The following is an 18,644-nucleotide window of genomic DNA, read 5'->3' as shown; positions in this document are numbered from 1 at the left end:
ATACATGAATTGTTCGGCAGCTTGGACAATGAACAAAGGTTACTTAGCGCGTCGTGATAGCCGCGCTCTTTAATCATTTGATCATGTGTTCCAGCGCCGCTATCAGTCCGCTCTGCCACAATAATGACTGCTCTTTAATGCCGGTCTTTTTATAACTCGCAGCGCAACGCCCAGCTTAAACTTGTGGGCAAAAAATCTCTCCTCCATCTCTCTCTCTCTGAAACACCCACACCCATCCACACACACCAACACACATACAAACACAGGCCGTGTGAGCCAGCACGCTGATCAATCACAGATGGAGGTCTGGCTATTGCTATTCCTCTCTTCCTGCCAAAAGATTTAGAGTCTCTCCTTTACGGCTCCTCCTATTCGAGCACCCCCTTTTTCTTTTTCTTTTTTTTTTGTTTTTGTTAATCCAACTTCACGACCACCACCTCTCACTTACAGAGCAAAGCTGGAGCCCAGAAAGTTAGGATTTCTGTCTTTCAGAGTCTCTCTGTGGCTGCAGAAGAGGCTGAAAAAGATTTAGAGCTTGTGAAATCGTGCTCAGAATAGTTTTCAAACTTGTAGTTGTGGATAACTCTTTGTAAACCTGCGACTAAACTCAACTCTGTGCAGAAAAGTAGTGTTAGGAACACTGACCCTAGAAGGCATCAATAAGTCATTGCATTCATGCACTGCAACATTTTACAAGATGTTTTACACCAAATCTTAGATTGTTGCAATATGAGTTGCAGAAAACCTGAATTGATGCTGTTTATCTGGGCCCAGGCTGCGTCGCTATGATTAATTATATCAATAGGAGTTTGCACCAAAAGAACTGTGAGTGTTGGCACAATCTGCAGAGTATTCAGTGGGTCAGTCAACAGTAAATATATTCCATCCATCCATTTTCTTCATTTTATCTGAGGTCGGGGTTGCAGTGGCAGCAGGTTTAGCAACGTATTCCAGCTTCTCCTGCGAGGATCCTGAGGCAGTTCCCAGGCTAGATGGCATATATAGTCCCAGACAGCGAGTTCCTCTGGGGGTCTTCTCCCTGTTGGACATGCCTGGAACACCTCCAAAGGAAAATATAATCATTTAAGCAGCAATGCCAAAAAAAATCTCTGGTTTCAGCAGCTCAAATGTGAGAATCTCCTGCTTTTCTTCATATTTGATGTGCGACGACACCCACAGGTTTCTGAAGCTTTGAATGACGCCTGGTTGCTCAAACAAGCCACCTCTGATGACACCTACCTGCCAATCAAAGTTAATTCTGCATAACTTTAAGCCTTAATATAGCCATCAGCTTACAGTCTGAACACGTCTCTACAGAAACAGGCCAGAAAACAGAGAACAGTGTGAATCTCTACATGAATTCATGTATGTGTGGAGAACCTTTCCTCTCAAGAAAAACACTTGTCACGTTTGTTGTTTTCTTACAGTATTTCCGTGGACGTCGGCTCTGTAAGTTTAATTGTCCCCAGTTTTCCTCACACCCTGCATACCTCTCAGCACGTCTTGTTGTTTTCTGCATCCACCTCGGAGACGGAGCTGAGACCACAGCTGCACGTCTTATTACATTTCCCCCGACGGCATGATCTCACTCGAGGCCAGTTGTGTTTGTGGGATTGTTACTCCGACGGGCTGAATGCGGATCGGCTTGAAAGTTTTGACCTCATCGGAGCTGCGGGTCGTGTCGTTTTGTCGCGATATGTTAACGTGCTTCTTAACTTAAACTCCGGGTAAAGTGAGTTTGAGATGTGGTCGGTGTTTCTGAGCCTGCTGGACTGAGTAATGTTACACCATACCTTGGTGTGCCTTTTCCCAGACATACAGCAATAAAGCGTTTCCTCCCCTGCCTAAATTTAACAGCAGTCAATGCAGCTTTTGTAGAAATGCATGTATGGCCTCTCTGTTGTTATGCAGAACAATTTAGTCATTGTCAAACCCAGCCAGGCCTTTTTTTTTTGGTGTTGACTCATAGTTTAACACCTACTGTACACCTCCTTCCACAGAAACAGAAGAAGATGGCTTCGGATGATGTTTTGTCGTCGTGTAAAATGTGACTGATGAGTTTCAGTGCTGTTTCTGGCTCTTCTGGCAGCTGCAACGCCAAAAAAAAAGAAGATATCTATACCAAATGCAGAAAATGCAGTCCAAATTACACCCTGGCTCTCCGTGCTCTCAAATATTTGGAACAGTCGAGGGAAAAGGAGAAGATCGCTTACTTATTCGCTCACACTGTTGTGTCATTTTTGTGTGCTCCCTTTTTAAATTTAGCACAAGTGAAGCCTGTATTTAGACTGCTTTGCTCCTTTGCTCTTGTGGCTGTATATTGTTGTACCAGTGACGGGCTGGAATGTGTGGGTGTATGCAGGACTTCTTTTTTTTATTCGTACTTATTCAAGGTCCACTCACTAACTCTGTAGCATTCAACAGCTCTGGAGCTAATATCAAGTTCTGGAAAAAGCGAGTCCGAAAGCTGCTGTTTCCTAAAAGGCAGAGAATGAACCGAATACTTCATCTTCTTTCAGATTTGATTTGATGTAAGGAAGAAGGGGGTGAGGCGAGGGGGTTTGCAATCAGCAACAACACACAGCAGCAGCTGATATCACTGACTAGTCCAACAGCAGTCAGCCCAGAACCAGAACCAGAACCAGAACCAGCAGCAGCTGGTATCACTGACTAGTCCAGCAGCAGTCAGCCCAGAACCAGAACCAGAACCAGCAGCAGCTGATATCACTGCCTAGTCCAGCAGCAGTCAGCCCAGCTCGGCGTCTGTCTTTCAGCCTTTTATTTCACCAAGCTCTCACCAACCACTAAAAGTCAGTCCCACATTTACTCTTGTCCGGCGGCTTCTTGCTCGCTCACTCTCTCCTTTTCTCTTCTTAGCTTCCTCCGTCAGCGTCCTCTTCACTCTCTTCTCCTCTGCCATTACGTCCATAGAGGCTGCTGAGCCCCGTGCTTGTAAACCTTTTTTTCTTCTTCCCGGTGGTTCAAACCTCCTGTGGTACAAACACTAACACTCTCTCGGTGCTCTGAGCTCACAGTCCAGGCAGCCCGGCTAACGAACTGAGCCAACAGCAGCTACAGTTGGCAGCAGTTTACTTCACTGTCCACCACGAAACTCTGTAAATCACAGAGAGACTCCAGCCCGGCGGCTTCTTGCTCGCTCACTCTCTCCTTTTCTCTTCTTAGCTTCCTTCGTCAGCGTCCTCTTCACTCTCTACTCCTCTGCCATTATGTCCATAGAGGCGGTTACATTGCTAATGCTTGCCCAGCTCCTGTTCTGGCACGACACTGGCTCCGCTCCCCGTTAGCATTGCCTGTAAACTGGTCCAAAACGCCTGTAGTACAAATATCACTCCACCGCTGCTCTGAGCTCACGGTCTAACAAACTGAGCTAACAGCAGCTACAGTTGGCAGCAGTTTACTTCACCGTCCATCATTCACCTGATTACAAATCAGTGTAGCATCAACAGGATTTAACATCTGTTAAAGTTCCTCGACGTTGCCCTTAAATCCCGTGATTTTCCGTGAAAGTAAAAAGCTGGAACACAGTTTTACTTGAAATGATTTCAGCCCAAAGTACGTGTGTGTACGAGTGTGTATGTTTATACTTCAAGTCTTTGAGTTGTATTACTACTGACACTCGTCTGTCTGTGTGGAATTGACTGTTGAAATGTGATGGCATGTAGCTTTCTCCATCTTTTCCTCATTAGCCCGTTGCTCGCTTGTCAAAAAGATTTAAGTTGGCTCCGAGTCGCCTTGATGTCTTTTGGATGTGTGCTGTCGACGTTTGCTTAGAGCTCGCTCGACCACAGCAGCTTTCCAGCTGTGCCAGTCATGGAGGGGTCTGAGAGACACCACGGAGGACGGAGAAGCTTTTGGGTTTAAGACAGATTGCTGGGATCTGTCTGTCATCTACGACCTTCAGCTCTTATCGTCTCACCAAACAAGCTCATTCAATAAACAGAAAATGGATGGAGCGTGCTTTGGGGTTAGAGGGCAGCTGGTTGAAGCTCCTTTGTTCCCGATGACCACTGATGATTGCAGGTGGTTTGCATGATAACAAACCATTAAATATCTATTGTGTAAAATATCATATTACAGGTATGTTGATGACATGGCAGCTAACAAGTTTGTTCCCTCCAAAAAAAAAGAGTTGCATCATGGTTTGTAGCGCTTTTATCCCGCTGCAGCTGTTTCAACTGAAATGCTTTTTTAATAGCACCCAGGACTCGCTCCATGTATGACAGCTGCCAGCGGTGGGAAGTACACAAAGGAAGTGCATGTACTCGAGTATCGACTTGGAAGTACTTTTATTTCCATTTTACACTGATTTCTATGTTGATTTTGCCACAATTCAAAGAGGAAAATGATGCGTCTGATGTCCTCCGGCTGCTCCGCCTCAACTCTCTGTGATTTACAGAGTTTATGATGGACAGTGAAGTAAACTGCTGACAGCTGTAGCTGCTGTTAGCTCAGTTTGTTAGCCGGGCTGCCTGGACTGTGAGCTCAGAAAACCGGGGGGAGTGTTAGTGTTTGTACCACAGGCTTTTTGGACCACTGGGAAGTTGAAGAGGAGGAGGAGGTTTATAGGAATGCTGATGGAGAGCAGAGTAGGTGTCGTGCTAGAACAGGAGCTGTGCAAGTGGGCAATGTAACTGGGCTTAGCAATGGCAGAGGAGAAGCGAGCGAAGAGGACGTTGACGGAGGAAGCTGAGAAGAGAAAAGGAGAGAGTGAGCGAGCACGAAGAGTAAAGCTGGGACTGACTTTTAGTCGTTTTTGATCATAAGTAATGTAATCAGAACAAATACTCGAGTACAGCTGAACATAGTTACTGAGAGTTGCTGCTGAATCTTGAGTTTAAAGATTTCTGACCACAGGAGGGGGAGTTGCCGTTAAAGTCAGCGCCGTAGGTGGAGCTGTGTTTGACACCAAGCTGCTCCAAGTGGGACGTCCAAACATAGAAGCACCAGAAACACCTCGACTATCTCTGATTTATCAGCTTCTGCCCATCCTCCTTTATCATCCTGTAACTCTGCATCACTCTCCTGTCACTGTCTTTCACCCTCTCCTTCCTCGAAGTCCGTTCTCCTTTCGAGGCCCGAAGTGATTTCCAAGGCGGTGTTTCGCTGGCCTTCTGTTGTTAATAAAGATCTGGCCGCTGGTTGAGGCCCCAGGGCACCGAGAAGGGAACAACGGCGTGCACGCAGAACTCGGCCAGATCTCCGAGTACATTTTAACACTCACCAGTGACTTTCAGGTTCCTGCACCTCTGCTCAGATATCGACTGGAAAACACACGCTGGATGTGCCACAAACAGTCAGTTGCTAGAGAGGAAGCATGGCCAAACAGCACTCACACTCGTATGTGTGATGGTCTGTTAGTCAGTGTATATTTTAGCCTGTGTCTTCAAATCATGGTTTGATAATGATGGATCGGTTCTGCATTTACATTAACGTGGATAATTAGTCTTCCTTCATTGCACAGAAACAATAAAGATTCAGCACAAACAAGACTTACAGTTTGCGTCTCTTCCATCTGCTTTCATTTACACCCAACAAGAAATGTGAGTTATTAAAGCCCGCAGGGGGAGCAGTAAATTCACCCACGGGGTTGCTTGCAGCTTCTCAAAGCTGGCCGGGCCGGTTTGTGATGACGGGGTACATTTTACGGCGCTCTCTTGGTTCTTGGATCCATTGTTGTCCATCGCCGCTGCCTGCCTGCTCTAATGGGCCACATGGACGTCTGTCCGTTCTGCCTTCATCTCCAAGGTCACAATACATGATGACTAAAGAGCTGCATGTGCGAAACAGACAGAATGAGAGCAAACGATTCAGTTACACAATGAAGTCAACGTATTGTGCTATGCTTTGTAATATGAATCACTGAGCCTATGGGCCAGGAAACAGACAGCCTGACTGTCAGTTTCACTCACGCTCTCACTTTTTCCAGAAGGAAATAGTGCAGACGCAGTCCATCTAATCATACACTTATTCAGTCTGAGAGTCGAGGCTGAGGTGTGCAGTCTCTCTCGGTGCACACCCAACCAGCCAAAAGTGTTGTTTTCTTCAGATGACAGATTGAGGAGGGTAGTGGTTTGACCTGAAACCACGGCCAAGCCCCAATTACTGCATTCTTGCAGCGTAGCCATTAGCTCACTGTCTCTGGGGACTCCAAATCTCATATTAAGGAATGACACGGAAAAAGTGAGTTATAATCAAATAAGATTCTTGAAGACAGTAGGGATTTTCGCTCAGCGTAATAATCACCTTTGCATGATCTCACACCTCTTTGCTTCAAGTCTTATTTCATAGACTTAAAGCACAGATGAGGCATTTTTTTTACGATGCATCAAAAGCAAAACACTCCAGTGTTTGTAGCTTTATCGAATATATGAAGATGTGATGCTTCTGTTGAGCATATGCACCGAAAAAGAAAAGCCAAAGAGCACGAAGACGGGGGGAAAGAAAAAAAAAACGTCGTCTTCTTCTTGATCAAAGCACATTTTCCGAAAACTTCACTGCTGCTGCTGACAGAGGTTGTAATTTATTGAGCCGTTGCGATCCAAAAGTTTTAGTTTTTTTCTGTTTGACATACTTTTCTCTCACAATTAAAGAGTTTTTTTTTTTTTTTCTCTTTCAGACTAAAGAACAGCAAGAACAAGTCCTGAATCAGAGCAATAAAGTCTTCCTCTACTGCGCCTTCTTGGACTACAGGTGGGTGTGTTTGCGTGTCAGATGTGAAGTCTTGATTGTTGATTCTTTGCATATTTTTTGCAAAAAAAAAAAAAAGGTGTGTTTGCCCTTTTTCCCAAATCAAAAACTTCACCTCAGTGTATCTTGAGCAGCGTCCCTCTGATAGACGGAGCCAGAACATAATTTAGAAAGAGCATAAATCATTTTCAAAGGGAGTGTGTTTTCGTTGGATTCAAAGGCTTCCTCTCTTTACTCCCTTTTTGCTCTGAAGCTCAAGAAAAAATGTGAATTAGTGGATTGCCCTGTCAGATTGCCCTGGTACATTGAGCAAAGACATTTCTCTGCTTGCCTCCCACTGTGGATCATGTTGAGTGATTCCTGCCAACAGCGCTCCTGTAAAAACCTCGTTTATTCCTCTCTAATATATCTCCTGAGCGCAGTTTCTCTGGAAATAATACCCAATTGTCGTCTTTTTCAGTTCAAATGAGGGAGTATGGTCCAACGAAGGTTGCGTGCGCTCGGATGGAAACATGACGTACTCTGTGTGTTTGTGCAACCACCTCACCAACTTTGCCATACTCATGCAAGTGGTGCCCTTAAAGGTATGACATTTTGGCTACTCTTTAAAGCCGCTCTCATTTATTGTTTTTGTATTAACAATGGATCGCAACAGGAAGCTGCCTCCAGCACCAAAATGGCTCACAGACAAAGTTAGCAGCTAGTCGAGATTAAAGCGAGCGGATGTCGGACTTCATTTTTGCAGAGTTGCAGGAAACAATGCTTCAAATTAATGCTCCGTATCTGCAGGATGTGACACGTAAGCTGTAGTTTTTGTGTGGAAGGATATCACAATCAGTGAGATCAAACACTAACAAGAGAGCAACCCAAAGTGCCAAAAGCTGCAGTTCCTCTAACGTCCACTTGAGTCTGGCTCCAGAAGTGAGTCAGTCTCCATAAGTCCCCATGTCCAAATGTCCAACTTCACAGCAGAAATAAACATGTTTACAGCCTGGTACAAAAAACAGTTTTGGTCTCTGTAGCTAATTTCCCCGTTCATGACAACTGTACTGAGGGTGAATTTATATACAACTCACCTGTTCACATTATATTAAGGCTTAAAGTTATGCAGGGTTAAGAGCGTGGGCGCTTTGACTGACAGGTGGGTGTCGTCACAGCCAACTCAAGACAGAAAAAAACTATTTTTCTACTGTGTGAAAAGCTGAAATAAAAATAAATTCAGAAAATGTGATGTTGAATGAAATGTTCCAGACCAGCTAGTTTTTTTTTGGCGAAACCGAAGTCAAGATTGGACCTGAGTACTACAGCACCGCTGCTCAGTGAAATGGTGCCATCTTTGGGTCCAGTTCCATTGTCCTGGTTCAATATTTTGCACGCATGTTGTTGATGTTATTATTAACTCCTGTACTCTTCCTGCTATGTGAAGCTGTGGAAAAGATTTTCTGCTGCTTATCGTTTAAATCTGCCACAGCAGCGTTTTGTGAAACACTAAACCTTCCACTCCTTTTTTTAAAGGAGAAAAGTGCGTCCCGCCCTCTGTGTGACAAAATAAGCAGATTTGTAGGAACATAATTGGACAGGAAGCGGTGGTTCACCGCACAGTTAGCCACCAACCAGGAGCCCCCACTGCAGCCGTTTGACAGTTTATCGTTCCACCCTGTAGGTCAATAAGCGGACCTTCGAGTCACAATGTCGGTTAAACTGGTGGTTTTTTATCCGGGGGGAGTTTGGACAACCATGATTAAGTGTGGTCGGGTCTCTACAACCATCCCCTTCTCTTTGTGCACACCGTCCTGCACAGCATTCTACATCATCTTCACGTCGTGTACGCTGTCTAACTCTTTGTCATCCAAGAATATGTGCCGTAGGAGTACGGTCAGCGTCCACGATCGCTTCTTTAAATAGAAAAGAGGAGCTAAGTGGGCCAGTGTTGTATTTAAGGAGCAGAAGTCTATTTGATGCTATACTTTCCCCGCTCCACTCTCTAATTAGTGGGCTGCCTCGTCCCCTCAGCTGCGAGGGAACATCCCACGTATCCCTTTTCTGGAAGGCCGAGACTCCTCTGCCCTCGTAATGACAAGGCACATGTGAAGACTGTTAATGGAGAATCAAACCCAAGCGCTCAAAATAGACCCAGAAGTACAAAACAACATAGATGCACTACTGTAGGCCGTACGCCACGGGCGTGTAGGGGAGAACGAGGGGTTGGGCGTCATATTGATTAGACCTCGTTTCCCAGAGAGTTTTAGGAGTAAGAGGACTTTTACACGATGAGTTTATAATGAAACATTTTCAATCAGACTTTTTAGTTCGAGATGTTTATTGCAGCAGGAGAACATTGTTAAAGTTTGGCGTTCTCCGAGCCTCCGACCTGAGCCTGCAGGTGGATGCTGAGGCGGGGCAAGATGGGAAGAGCTGCAGCTTAAACAGACCACCATCATGCTGAAGAGTGAGGCATGTCATGTGCATTTAACAGTGCATTAAAAAGTATGATGGGACAGCTGCAGTTTAGATCACTAACACTGGTTCTCAGACTGCGGTACGTGCACCAGCGGTGGTACACAACCTCACTCGAGTGGCACTTATAGTCATGTTCATACACTTTAGGAAAATGCTCTCGCAGCACATTTGGCGCAAATGTGACTTTTAACTTCTGTCATAACGGCGGCACTTAGAGAGTTTAATACTTTTTGAGGTGAGGTAAGACGCCGTGTGAAGAGTGTGAGAAACTAAAATGCACTTATAGGAATGAATTTTGCTGTTTATGTTCTCTTGACACAGCAGACGTGTTCGATTGTTCAATTAACTTAAACCTTTGAAGATTAGCCTCGTGGTGTGTGACTTCCAACCTCACGACGGAGATGAGATCTTTTTTGAAGGAGAATAACGTCACTCCAGACTTCCTTTACACACTGAGAGGGAATCTGTTAAGGATTCAGATGAAAGTAACAAAGAGTGTTTCACTTTATATGAAGCTTAATGCACAAATTTGCTCTGTACTTTCACAGTGACTCCACGTGAAAACATTATTATTTTGTCTTTTTGTCATTGTGCCACATTCAGCAGCATCGTTAGCCAGGAAACTCCGAGGATTCCTGCTCATTACGATGATGAACTCTCCGAGCTTTAGTAAAACAGTTTAATCAGAATCAGGTTGATTGTTTTGTCCTGGTGCTTCGGTGCACGTACGTCGTATACGTACGAGTATTAGAAGATGATTTATTGGAAAGAGCTGGAATATGCAAATTATTCACCAGATAGTGTGCAGAACTTCACAGTACGCAGCATATTTCAGATGTGCATGATATTTTTCAAGACGTGGTGATCCAACAGATGATATTAAAGGTTAATAAAGGTCAGGTCGGTGTCAGAGGGGGTCTTGGGTCTTGCTGTAGTCGGGAATAAAATGTTCTTGGAGATCTGTTGTGTAAATGATGTTGGAATCAAAAGATTATTTTACATTGTTGGCGTTTTGTCTCCGTGCACAGCTCACTGTCGGCCACAGGGTGGCACTATCAACCATTGGCTACGTTGGCTGCTCCATTTCCATCTTCTGCCTCGCCATCACTCTGGTGACTTTTGCTGTTCTGTCGTGAGTATCAGTTCATCACATCAACAACATTTTAATATTTACAGTACATGAACGAATCTTATAAAACTCTGTATTCGTGTGTCCTCTGCAGCTCAGTGAGTACCATCCGTAACCAACGCTACCACATCCACGCCAACCTGTCCTTCGCCATCCTGGTGGCTGAGATCTTGCTGCTCATCAGCGCTCGCTTCGACCCGGGCACGGTGAGAGAAAGACTGTGATAAAATGAGTAAAGGTTGTGATGGTGATGGTGAAAAATCACAAAGCACTGATGCACGAGGAAAAGAAGGCGACTGAAGTGCTTCCATAATAATAAAAACAAGAATGTTCAGTGGTAAAAGTCTGATTTCGTCCCCTCTCCCAGCTGCCTTGTAAAGTCATGGCCGTGCTGCTTCACTTCTTCTTCCTGAGCGCCTTCGCCTGGATGCTGGTGGAGGGCCTCCACCTCTACAGTATGGTGGTGAAGGTGTTCGGCTCTGAGGGCAGCAAACACTTCTACTACTACGGCATTGGATGGGGTAGGTCTTTAACTACTACTACTACTACACGCAGATGATTGCAATATCACAAAGATATCATTGTACTGACCTTAACTTCACCCAGTGTCCCAGTGTTCAAATATTGCTGATATTTCTGACTTCATACGTGACCTTACTGGTCAGATTTTGTACATAAGTTTGACCCTGTTAAACGAATCTGCTTTGAGTTACATTCCAGCATAACAATTGGCTCCCCTGATCTCAGTGAACCGGAGTTTGACGGACAGATAAAAAGGATCCGGGACATACATATACTGTCTTTGGCTGCTGAGGAATGCACAGTCTCTCCTTCACATGCTGAACCCATTAGTGGGAAAACGATCCCTCTTTTATTACTTCCTTTCTTCTGGCCAGAGTAATTTTTCATTTTGTGTGGCCAAGTGCAAATTATGTGTGTGTGAGCCTTTGTCTGACAGTTAGAAGTATGGCTGTTGTACATAAAAAGTAAATACTCGTCTTTTGTAATGAATTGCTGCTGCTATTAGCTGCGATAGAAAAGCTGCTGACTGCTTTATCTTTTCATTTCCTCCTTAAGAGCGAATGTTCCCGTGTAGTTTAGCGTGTTAGAGACGGTCAAGGTATTATTTTAGGGAAATTAGTAATTAGCAGATTAAATAAAAGCACAGCTGGGATGCAAAGTCAGGTGCTACGATGGGTGGAGTTAAAAAAATTAAACTGTGGTTGCTAGAGTTTTACTGTAACAATTACGGTATAACCTTTTCTAATATATTATTACAGTAAAAGGATGTCAGTACAGTTGATTTCACGTTTAAGGTTGAAGTTTTATTCCTACTTTTTTAAAATGTCTGTAGATTTTACAGTGAAAAACTGCCAAACTATAACAGCAAAAGATATACCTTTAAATATTACAGTGTTTTACTGTATAATTAACAGACTCTAATATAAAATACTACGTTATTTTGTATGAATTCCCTGAAAATGTTGCATAAATAAAGGTTTCCATAAAAACTGTTGTTTTTACAGTTAAAAAAACGGTAGCTGTGGTTGCCAGAGTTTTACTGTAACAATTACGGTATAACCTTTTCTAATATTACAGTAAAAGGATGTTAGCACAGTTGATTTCACGTTTAAGGTTTTTTAAAATGTCTGTAGATTTTAACGGTGAAAAGCGATGATGCCAAACCATGACAGTAAAAGACCGTAAAATATGAATTTAAATATTACGGTGTTTTACTGTAACAAGTAACAGTGTCTAATATAAAATGTATTTATTTATTCTGTATAAATTCCTTGGAAATGTCGTATGAATAAAGGATTTGAAGTATGATTTTGTTTAACTGTATAAGTCATGGCATATTTTACGGTCTTCTACTGTCATGGTTTGGCAGTTTTTCACCATAAAATCTACAGACATTTTTCACAGTGCATGTTGGACAATGTTTAACTGTACTGTACCGCAAGCTGAAATTAACTTAGAAATATTTGTGGACGTCACTGTGGAGGTTAAAATATGAATTATGTTTTTAATTCTTCGCCCCCGCCCAGATCTGTCATAACCTCCATGTCTGCGGCTTTGGTACAAACCTTTCGTTTAAGCTGTTTTCAGATGATTTCTAAATCATCAGCTGATCTAAGTGAACATGAGCGTTGATAACTTGAGCCTTGGGTTTAGTGTGCGCCCACGTTTGTTTATGGTACTTTAATTAAAGTTGAGTTTGTGACCACATACAGTGCGATGGTCACACTGTGTCAAACATAAAAAGAAGCAAGATGTGATGATGTGCAAACACCGCGGTTCCATATTTAATTTAAAATAGCACAAAGACAAGTTATGATTTGATTGTTTCTGGAAAATGATATGCCCATTTTAAATTTGATGCCATCAACACGTATCAACAAAAAGACTGGAAGAGTTGTGAAACGCTGAAAGAAAACAGCTGGCGCAACATCTCACAATGAACGAGGTTAAGCAGAGAGACTGAGACTTCGTGAAGCGGACGGAGTTCATCACTCTTTGTTTTTATTTAGATTTTTGGAAACGGGCCATGTTGTATACTCCAGATCTGAGACTTTTGGAAGCTGTCCGTCTCAGAATCGATTGGACAAAGAGGACTTTGTTTCCACTTGTTGTTCTTACTGTGGTTAGATGTAAAACTTCTGCGAGGAAGATCAGATCTATAATAAATGGTTCCTTCTAGATCTGAGTGTAACAATAAAAGAATGTAGGTATTGTTTTGACCCAGCCCGAGAAGACACATCCTCAAAACTGACACCTGTTTATTTACAGGAAAACTTTGTTTCTATGCCTTTATTTAAGAGTATTTACAGTGTATACAGTACAGTCATTGCCACTGTTGGTGTATGTTTTTAATCTGGTGTTTTTTATTATTTTTATCTCGTCCTTTTTGTAGTTTATTTATTAATTATTCATGACCTTGTCCACATTTAGCTCCCTTGTTTCTATAAGTTTCTGTCTGTTGTGTCTACGTAAAGCTTCTCTAAAGGAATCACCCCCAGTGGGATTAATAAAGTTGTTTTGAATTTTGAATGATGAGAAGCGGTCACAGAAAACGGACGGATGGATGGATGTACCGTGACGACCACAGAATAATCTTTGTCTTCGGTGTTTGTGCTGTTTGTGTGCAGCGTTCTAACTATCTTAAAGCTATAATGTGATGGTGACATTTATGTTTAAATGAAATAAATCTGCAGGCTCTGTATTTTATTGGTACTTGAACACAACACACAGGGCACAGCGTGACATCTTTACTGATTTCTCTCTTTTGTTTGTTCACCAGGCTCTCCTCTGGTGATATGTGTGGTGTCCATGACATCAGCTCTGGACAGTTACGGTGAAGTTGACAAGTGAGTCTGACAGCTGGAATTCATTTTTTATTTTTTTTGCACTGAAAGCGGCGTTGCGTAAGAATTACATCACCTGTGGAGGAAATTGGAACCATCAAATGTGTTCAGCGTTAGTGCAGAAAGCTTTTAGGTTAACGGTGACTACATGTGTCAGTCCACATTTACATCACAGTGGGGACGTTCGGAGCTCTGAGGGACTTTCCCTTTTTGTCTTTGCTTTCTCAGCTGCTGGCTGTCACTGAAGAACGGAGCCATCTGGGCATTCGTGGCACCGGCTCTGTTTGTCATTGTGGTGAGGCACTTTGCAATTTAATAATTAGCATAGTCATTTCACACAGCAGCGTCATTTAATCTGCAATGAAGTCACCTGTGTCTCACCTCCTTTCTGATTTCCAGGTGAACATCGGCATTCTGATATCTGTGACCAGGATCATCTCTCGAATCAGCGGAGAGAGTTACAAGGTTCATGGAGATGCCAACGCAGTCAAGTGAGCTTATTTGTTTTTTGTATCAGGCTGTAAACATGTTTATTTCTGCTGAGACACTTGAACATGGGGACTTATGGAGACTGACTCACTTCTTCTGGAGCCAGCCTCAAGTGGACGTTAGAGGAACTGCAGTTTTTCCGTGTTTGCTTGGATCAGACTGATGCTCTAGTGTGCAGGATTTAGTGCCATCTAGCGGTGAAATTGCAGATTGCAACCAACTGAAACCCCTCAACGTAAACAAAGCCGTCTAAATCTGACACACTGGACCTTTAATTATTAAATATGGATCTCTTATTAAAAGCCATGGTCGTCTCTCGCTTGGTTTCCAGGCTGACCGTGAAGGCGGTGGCTGTGCTCCTGCCTATCCTCGGCATTTCCTGGATCTTTGGCGTCCTTGCGATCAATTCACACTCTTTGGTGTTCCTGTATGTTTTCGCTATATTCAACTCGTTACAAGTGAGTTCTCCTCTTTGTCTTTTCCAAAACGTTCGCAGCCATCTGTGAAACAATCTACTAAAGTTGACATTTTTCTTATTTTAGGGGTTCTTTGTCTTCTTGTTTCACTGTCTTCTCAACTCTGAGGTACGTTTTAATGGTTTACCTGCTTATTCACAGTCATAAGACGTATATCTTCTCTGTCATTTACGTGTTACGTCTTTCTGCAGGTCAGAGCTGCTTTCAAACACAAAACCAAGGTGTGGTCTCTTACCAGCAGCTCCATCCGAAACATCAATGTGAAGCCATTCAACTCTGACATTGTGAGTGTTGCTGGAGATTTTCTCAAACATCACCTCCTCCGTTGTTGTCTCTAACATTCTCCTTCCTATCTTCTAGATGAATGGAAACAAAGAGGGTGTGACTCCCACCAAGATGAACACGTGGGACAAAAGCACCAACTCGGCCAATCGTATCGACCTCTCCGCCGTGTAGGACCAACAGATCCGTCGCGTCTGTCTGCGGCAGGGAGAGCTTGAATCTGAAGCTCACCTGGTGCAGAATGACAAAACACTGGCCAGAATATTCTCCCACTTTTGTTACGTAATGAATCGGACACTCATCCAAGCTCAAGTGAAAGTGATACCAAAGGAGGTGTTGTGTAGCTGGATAATATCTTCACCTTTAAAGACAAACAGACTCTGAGGACTGTGCCTTATTATTGTCTCGTTAGATATATATATATATATAAAAAAACCATATTGTGGTCCCAAACACAAGAGCAGGGATTTCTGAGGAGAGTCTTATAAGATCTGTGAGTGTAGTTCAGGGTCTGGCAATGCCGCTCTGTGAATTGGAGCGTCTACATTTGTCTGGTTGCATCGTCCATCTGTTTATTTAACATTGAATTGTTCAATATTTTGATATCAATAGCGTAGCTTAGCACAAAAAACAGCCAACAAGGTCAACAACACAAGACATAGCAGCCAGCTAATATTACTGACTAGTCCAACATATAGGTATAGGTATAGCTAACGTTTCGCTTAGGAAGGGAGTCCGTTAACGTCAACAAACAAAGTCAAAGCTAACGTTACTGCAAAGCAGATGAAACGTGGTTTTAGCCGGCTAACGGTAACTAGCTCTCCAACAAAGACAAACTGCTAACGTATCAAAATCCTTTCTTAACGTCAGCTAATTCAGCCAGACTCTCAGTTTGCATGCAAACGTTATCACTAGCTAAACACTATGAAATCAGTTCTGCAGCTAACGTGATCCATTTGATCTAGCTCCTGTTCTGGCACGACACCTGCTGTAAACCTCCTCTTCTTCTTCCCGGTGGTCTAAAACGCTTGTGGTACAAACACAAACACTCCTAGCTAACAGCAGCTAAAAAACTGAGCTAACATTAGCTAACAGCAGCTAACAAACTGAGCTAACAGCAGCTAACAAACTGAGCTAACATTAGCTAACAGCAGCTAACAAACTGTGCTAACATTGGCTAACAGCAGATAACAAACTGAGCTAACATTGGCTAACAGAAGATAACAAACTGAGCTAACATTAGCTTACAGCAGCTAACAAACTGTGCCAACATTGGCTAACAAACTATGCTAACATTAGCTAACAGCAGCTAACAAACTGAGCTAAAAGCAGCTAACAAACTGTGCTAACATTAGCTAACAGCAGCTAACAAACTGAGCTAACATTGGCTAACGGCAGCTAACAAAATGAGCTAACATTGGCTAACAGCAGCTAACAAAATGAGCTAACATTGGCTAACAGCTGCTAACAAACTGAGCTAACATGAGCTAACAGCAGCTGACAAACTGAGCTAACATTGGCTAACAGCTGCTAACAAACTGAGCTAACATTGGCTAACAGCAGCTAACAAACTGAGCTAACATTGGCTAACAGCAGCTAACAAAATGAGCTAACAGTAGCTAACAGCAGCTAACAAACTGAGCTAACAGTAACTAACAGCAGCTAACAAACTGAGCTAACAGTAACTAACAGCAGCTACGGTTGGCAGCAGTGTACTTCACTGTCCATCAGGAAACTCTGTAAATCACAGAGAGTTGAGGCAGATTAAAAGTCAGTGTAGCATCAACATGATTTAAAATCCGTTATAAAGTTACACAATGTTGCATTAAACGTACACGCTCGCTGTTTCCCCCCTTGAAATCACAGAGGTGTGTTTAGTCTCACGCATATTAAAATTTGAATGATAGGTGTATACTTTAATTGCTCGTTCGACCTGGATGAACTTCTCAGAGATTCACCTGATTCTTGCGGCTTCAATCCAACTTTTGGGGACAACGCAGCAGCACAACAACCAGCAGCGTACTCGGTGAATTAGACCCTATGTAATTCTGATATAATGTATTTATTTATTTTGTGATCCTGAGTTCTGTATCGTGTCTCCTTCTGCAAAGTGTCACAGCTCAACACATCAGTATGTTAGGTTCAGCGTCTGTCTGTTTGTTGTGTTTGCAGCGTGCTCACGTCTGAGTACGCCGCTCTACGTTCTGCTTCTTTGAGGAAAAGTGAATACTGGTTGTGTTTTGGACACAATTCTGTGAAGTTTTATGGGGTTTTTTTTTTCTTTAGCTATTTCTGTTGCTAATTTCTTTTTTTTTTTCATACATTTTTTTGTACACTAAAATATGAACTATGTTCTACAACAGAGGGACTTAATAAGGGTGTTGTTGTTGTTGTTTTTCTTAACATACTGTGAGAATGGAGGGAGATGACATATTTTAAAATGTAATTGATCTTACACTGTACCAACATTAGGTTTCCTAAAAACAGGATTTACTGTAAGTCACTCTGCGCTCACTTTTCATGTCCGATTTTTTTAATATTTCAGTATTTCTATGCTTGTATGGCCATAAATGATTGATGGTACTATGGTTTGTGCTTCCAATTATCTTTACTATAAAATGTTTATGACAAGAAATCAGCGTCGTCTTTGTTTTTTTTACAAAACGTAACATCACAGAACTCGACCACATTGGTCGTCCGGCCTCTTCTGGCTCCTGGCTAATCTAAAAATCAGCAAAGACGTGGATCATCATTGGGCTGAATGACGCCTGGTTGCTCAAACAAACCATCTGTAATGACACACACCTGTCAATCAAAGCATCCACGCTCTTAATTCTGCATAACTTGAAGCCTTAATATAATCTGAACAGGTGAATTCTATAAAAAATCACATAGGTGCCACCTAAATGTTCACCTGGACATTTGAACATGGGGACTTATGGAGACTGACTCACTTCTGGAGCCACCCTCACCCTGGCACTGTTATAGCTTGGATCAGACTGATGCTCTAGTGTGATTTAGTGCCATCTAGAGGTGAAAATGCAGATTGAAACCAAGTGAAACCCCTCGACTCAAACGTGAAAGACCCAATCTAGAGCCAGTGTTTGGTTTATCCGCTCTGGCTCCATTGTAGAGAACTTGTGTGTTTGTTTTTGTGCTTAGCATCAAGGTGTTATATCTCATTTATTTAATCTGTACAAAGCGTAAAGATGATACATTGCCGTTTTACAATTACAGGCTAGCCATTTCCCCTTATTTCAAGTATTTCTGCTAAATTAAGCTAAAGTAATCTGCTGCTACCTGACCAAAACAATGCAGTTACATTCGCTTTAATCTACTTGCAATGTAGGGATGTGTTGGTCGTGAACGAGCCGGTTCAAAGAGCCGGCTCCGGTACGTGAGCCGTTGAGTGATAGTAGAAAAAAACAGAAGCAGCATTTGGACGCATTTTAAAAATTTTGAAAACACAAAGGCAGAATGCAGAATTTTGTCATATCGAGCAGGGTCCACAAACAACCTTCACAGACACATGAGAACTGTGCATCCTACAGTCAATAGCTGTCATTTTTTTAATAGTTTTTATAGGTAGAATAGATCTTTATTGTCATTGTCACAGGCACAGACATATATACATACATATAGTATGTATGTGTATATATATATGTGTGTGTGTCTGTGTGTGTGTGTGTGTGTATGTATGTACACGTTAGTGCTCTTTATTCAGAAAACCCTCAT

General features: G+C 42.7%; 1 protein-coding gene across 2 annotated transcripts in view; it reads left to right on the top strand.

Moving 5' to 3' along the window:
• Positions 1–15,987, top strand: part of adgrd1 (adhesion G protein-coupled receptor D1) — a 38,135-nt gene extending 22,148 nt beyond the window's left edge. For both annotated transcript variants that reach the window (XM_027278528.1, XM_019259444.2), the window contains 12 exons: positions 6,638–6,711; positions 7,169–7,292; positions 10,197–10,300; positions 10,392–10,503; positions 10,665–10,818; positions 13,599–13,665; positions 13,891–13,957; positions 14,062–14,153; positions 14,483–14,609; positions 14,694–14,735; positions 14,819–14,911; positions 14,988–15,987. In XM_027278528.1, the coding sequence (XP_027134329.1) occupies positions 6,638–6,711; positions 7,169–7,292; positions 10,197–10,300; positions 10,392–10,503; positions 10,665–10,818; positions 13,599–13,665; positions 13,891–13,957; positions 14,062–14,153; positions 14,483–14,609; positions 14,694–14,735; positions 14,819–14,911; positions 14,988–15,083 (1,152 nt within the window). In that variant the 3' untranslated portion in view covers positions 15,084–15,987. The remainder of the gene's footprint in view (positions 1–6,637; positions 6,712–7,168; positions 7,293–10,196; positions 10,301–10,391; positions 10,504–10,664; positions 10,819–13,598; positions 13,666–13,890; positions 13,958–14,061; positions 14,154–14,482; positions 14,610–14,693; positions 14,736–14,818; positions 14,912–14,987) is intronic.
• Positions 15,988–18,644: the final 2,657 nt, after the last annotated feature.

The sequence above is a fragment of the Larimichthys crocea genome, chromosome III, assembly GCF_000972845.2.
Source record: "Larimichthys crocea isolate SSNF chromosome III, L_crocea_2.0, whole genome shotgun sequence".
NCBI lineage: Eukaryota > Metazoa > Chordata > Actinopteri > Sciaenidae > Larimichthys > Larimichthys crocea.
The sequence above is the reverse complement of the archived record's forward strand: the minus strand, read 5'-3'. Positions and strand labels throughout refer to the sequence as shown.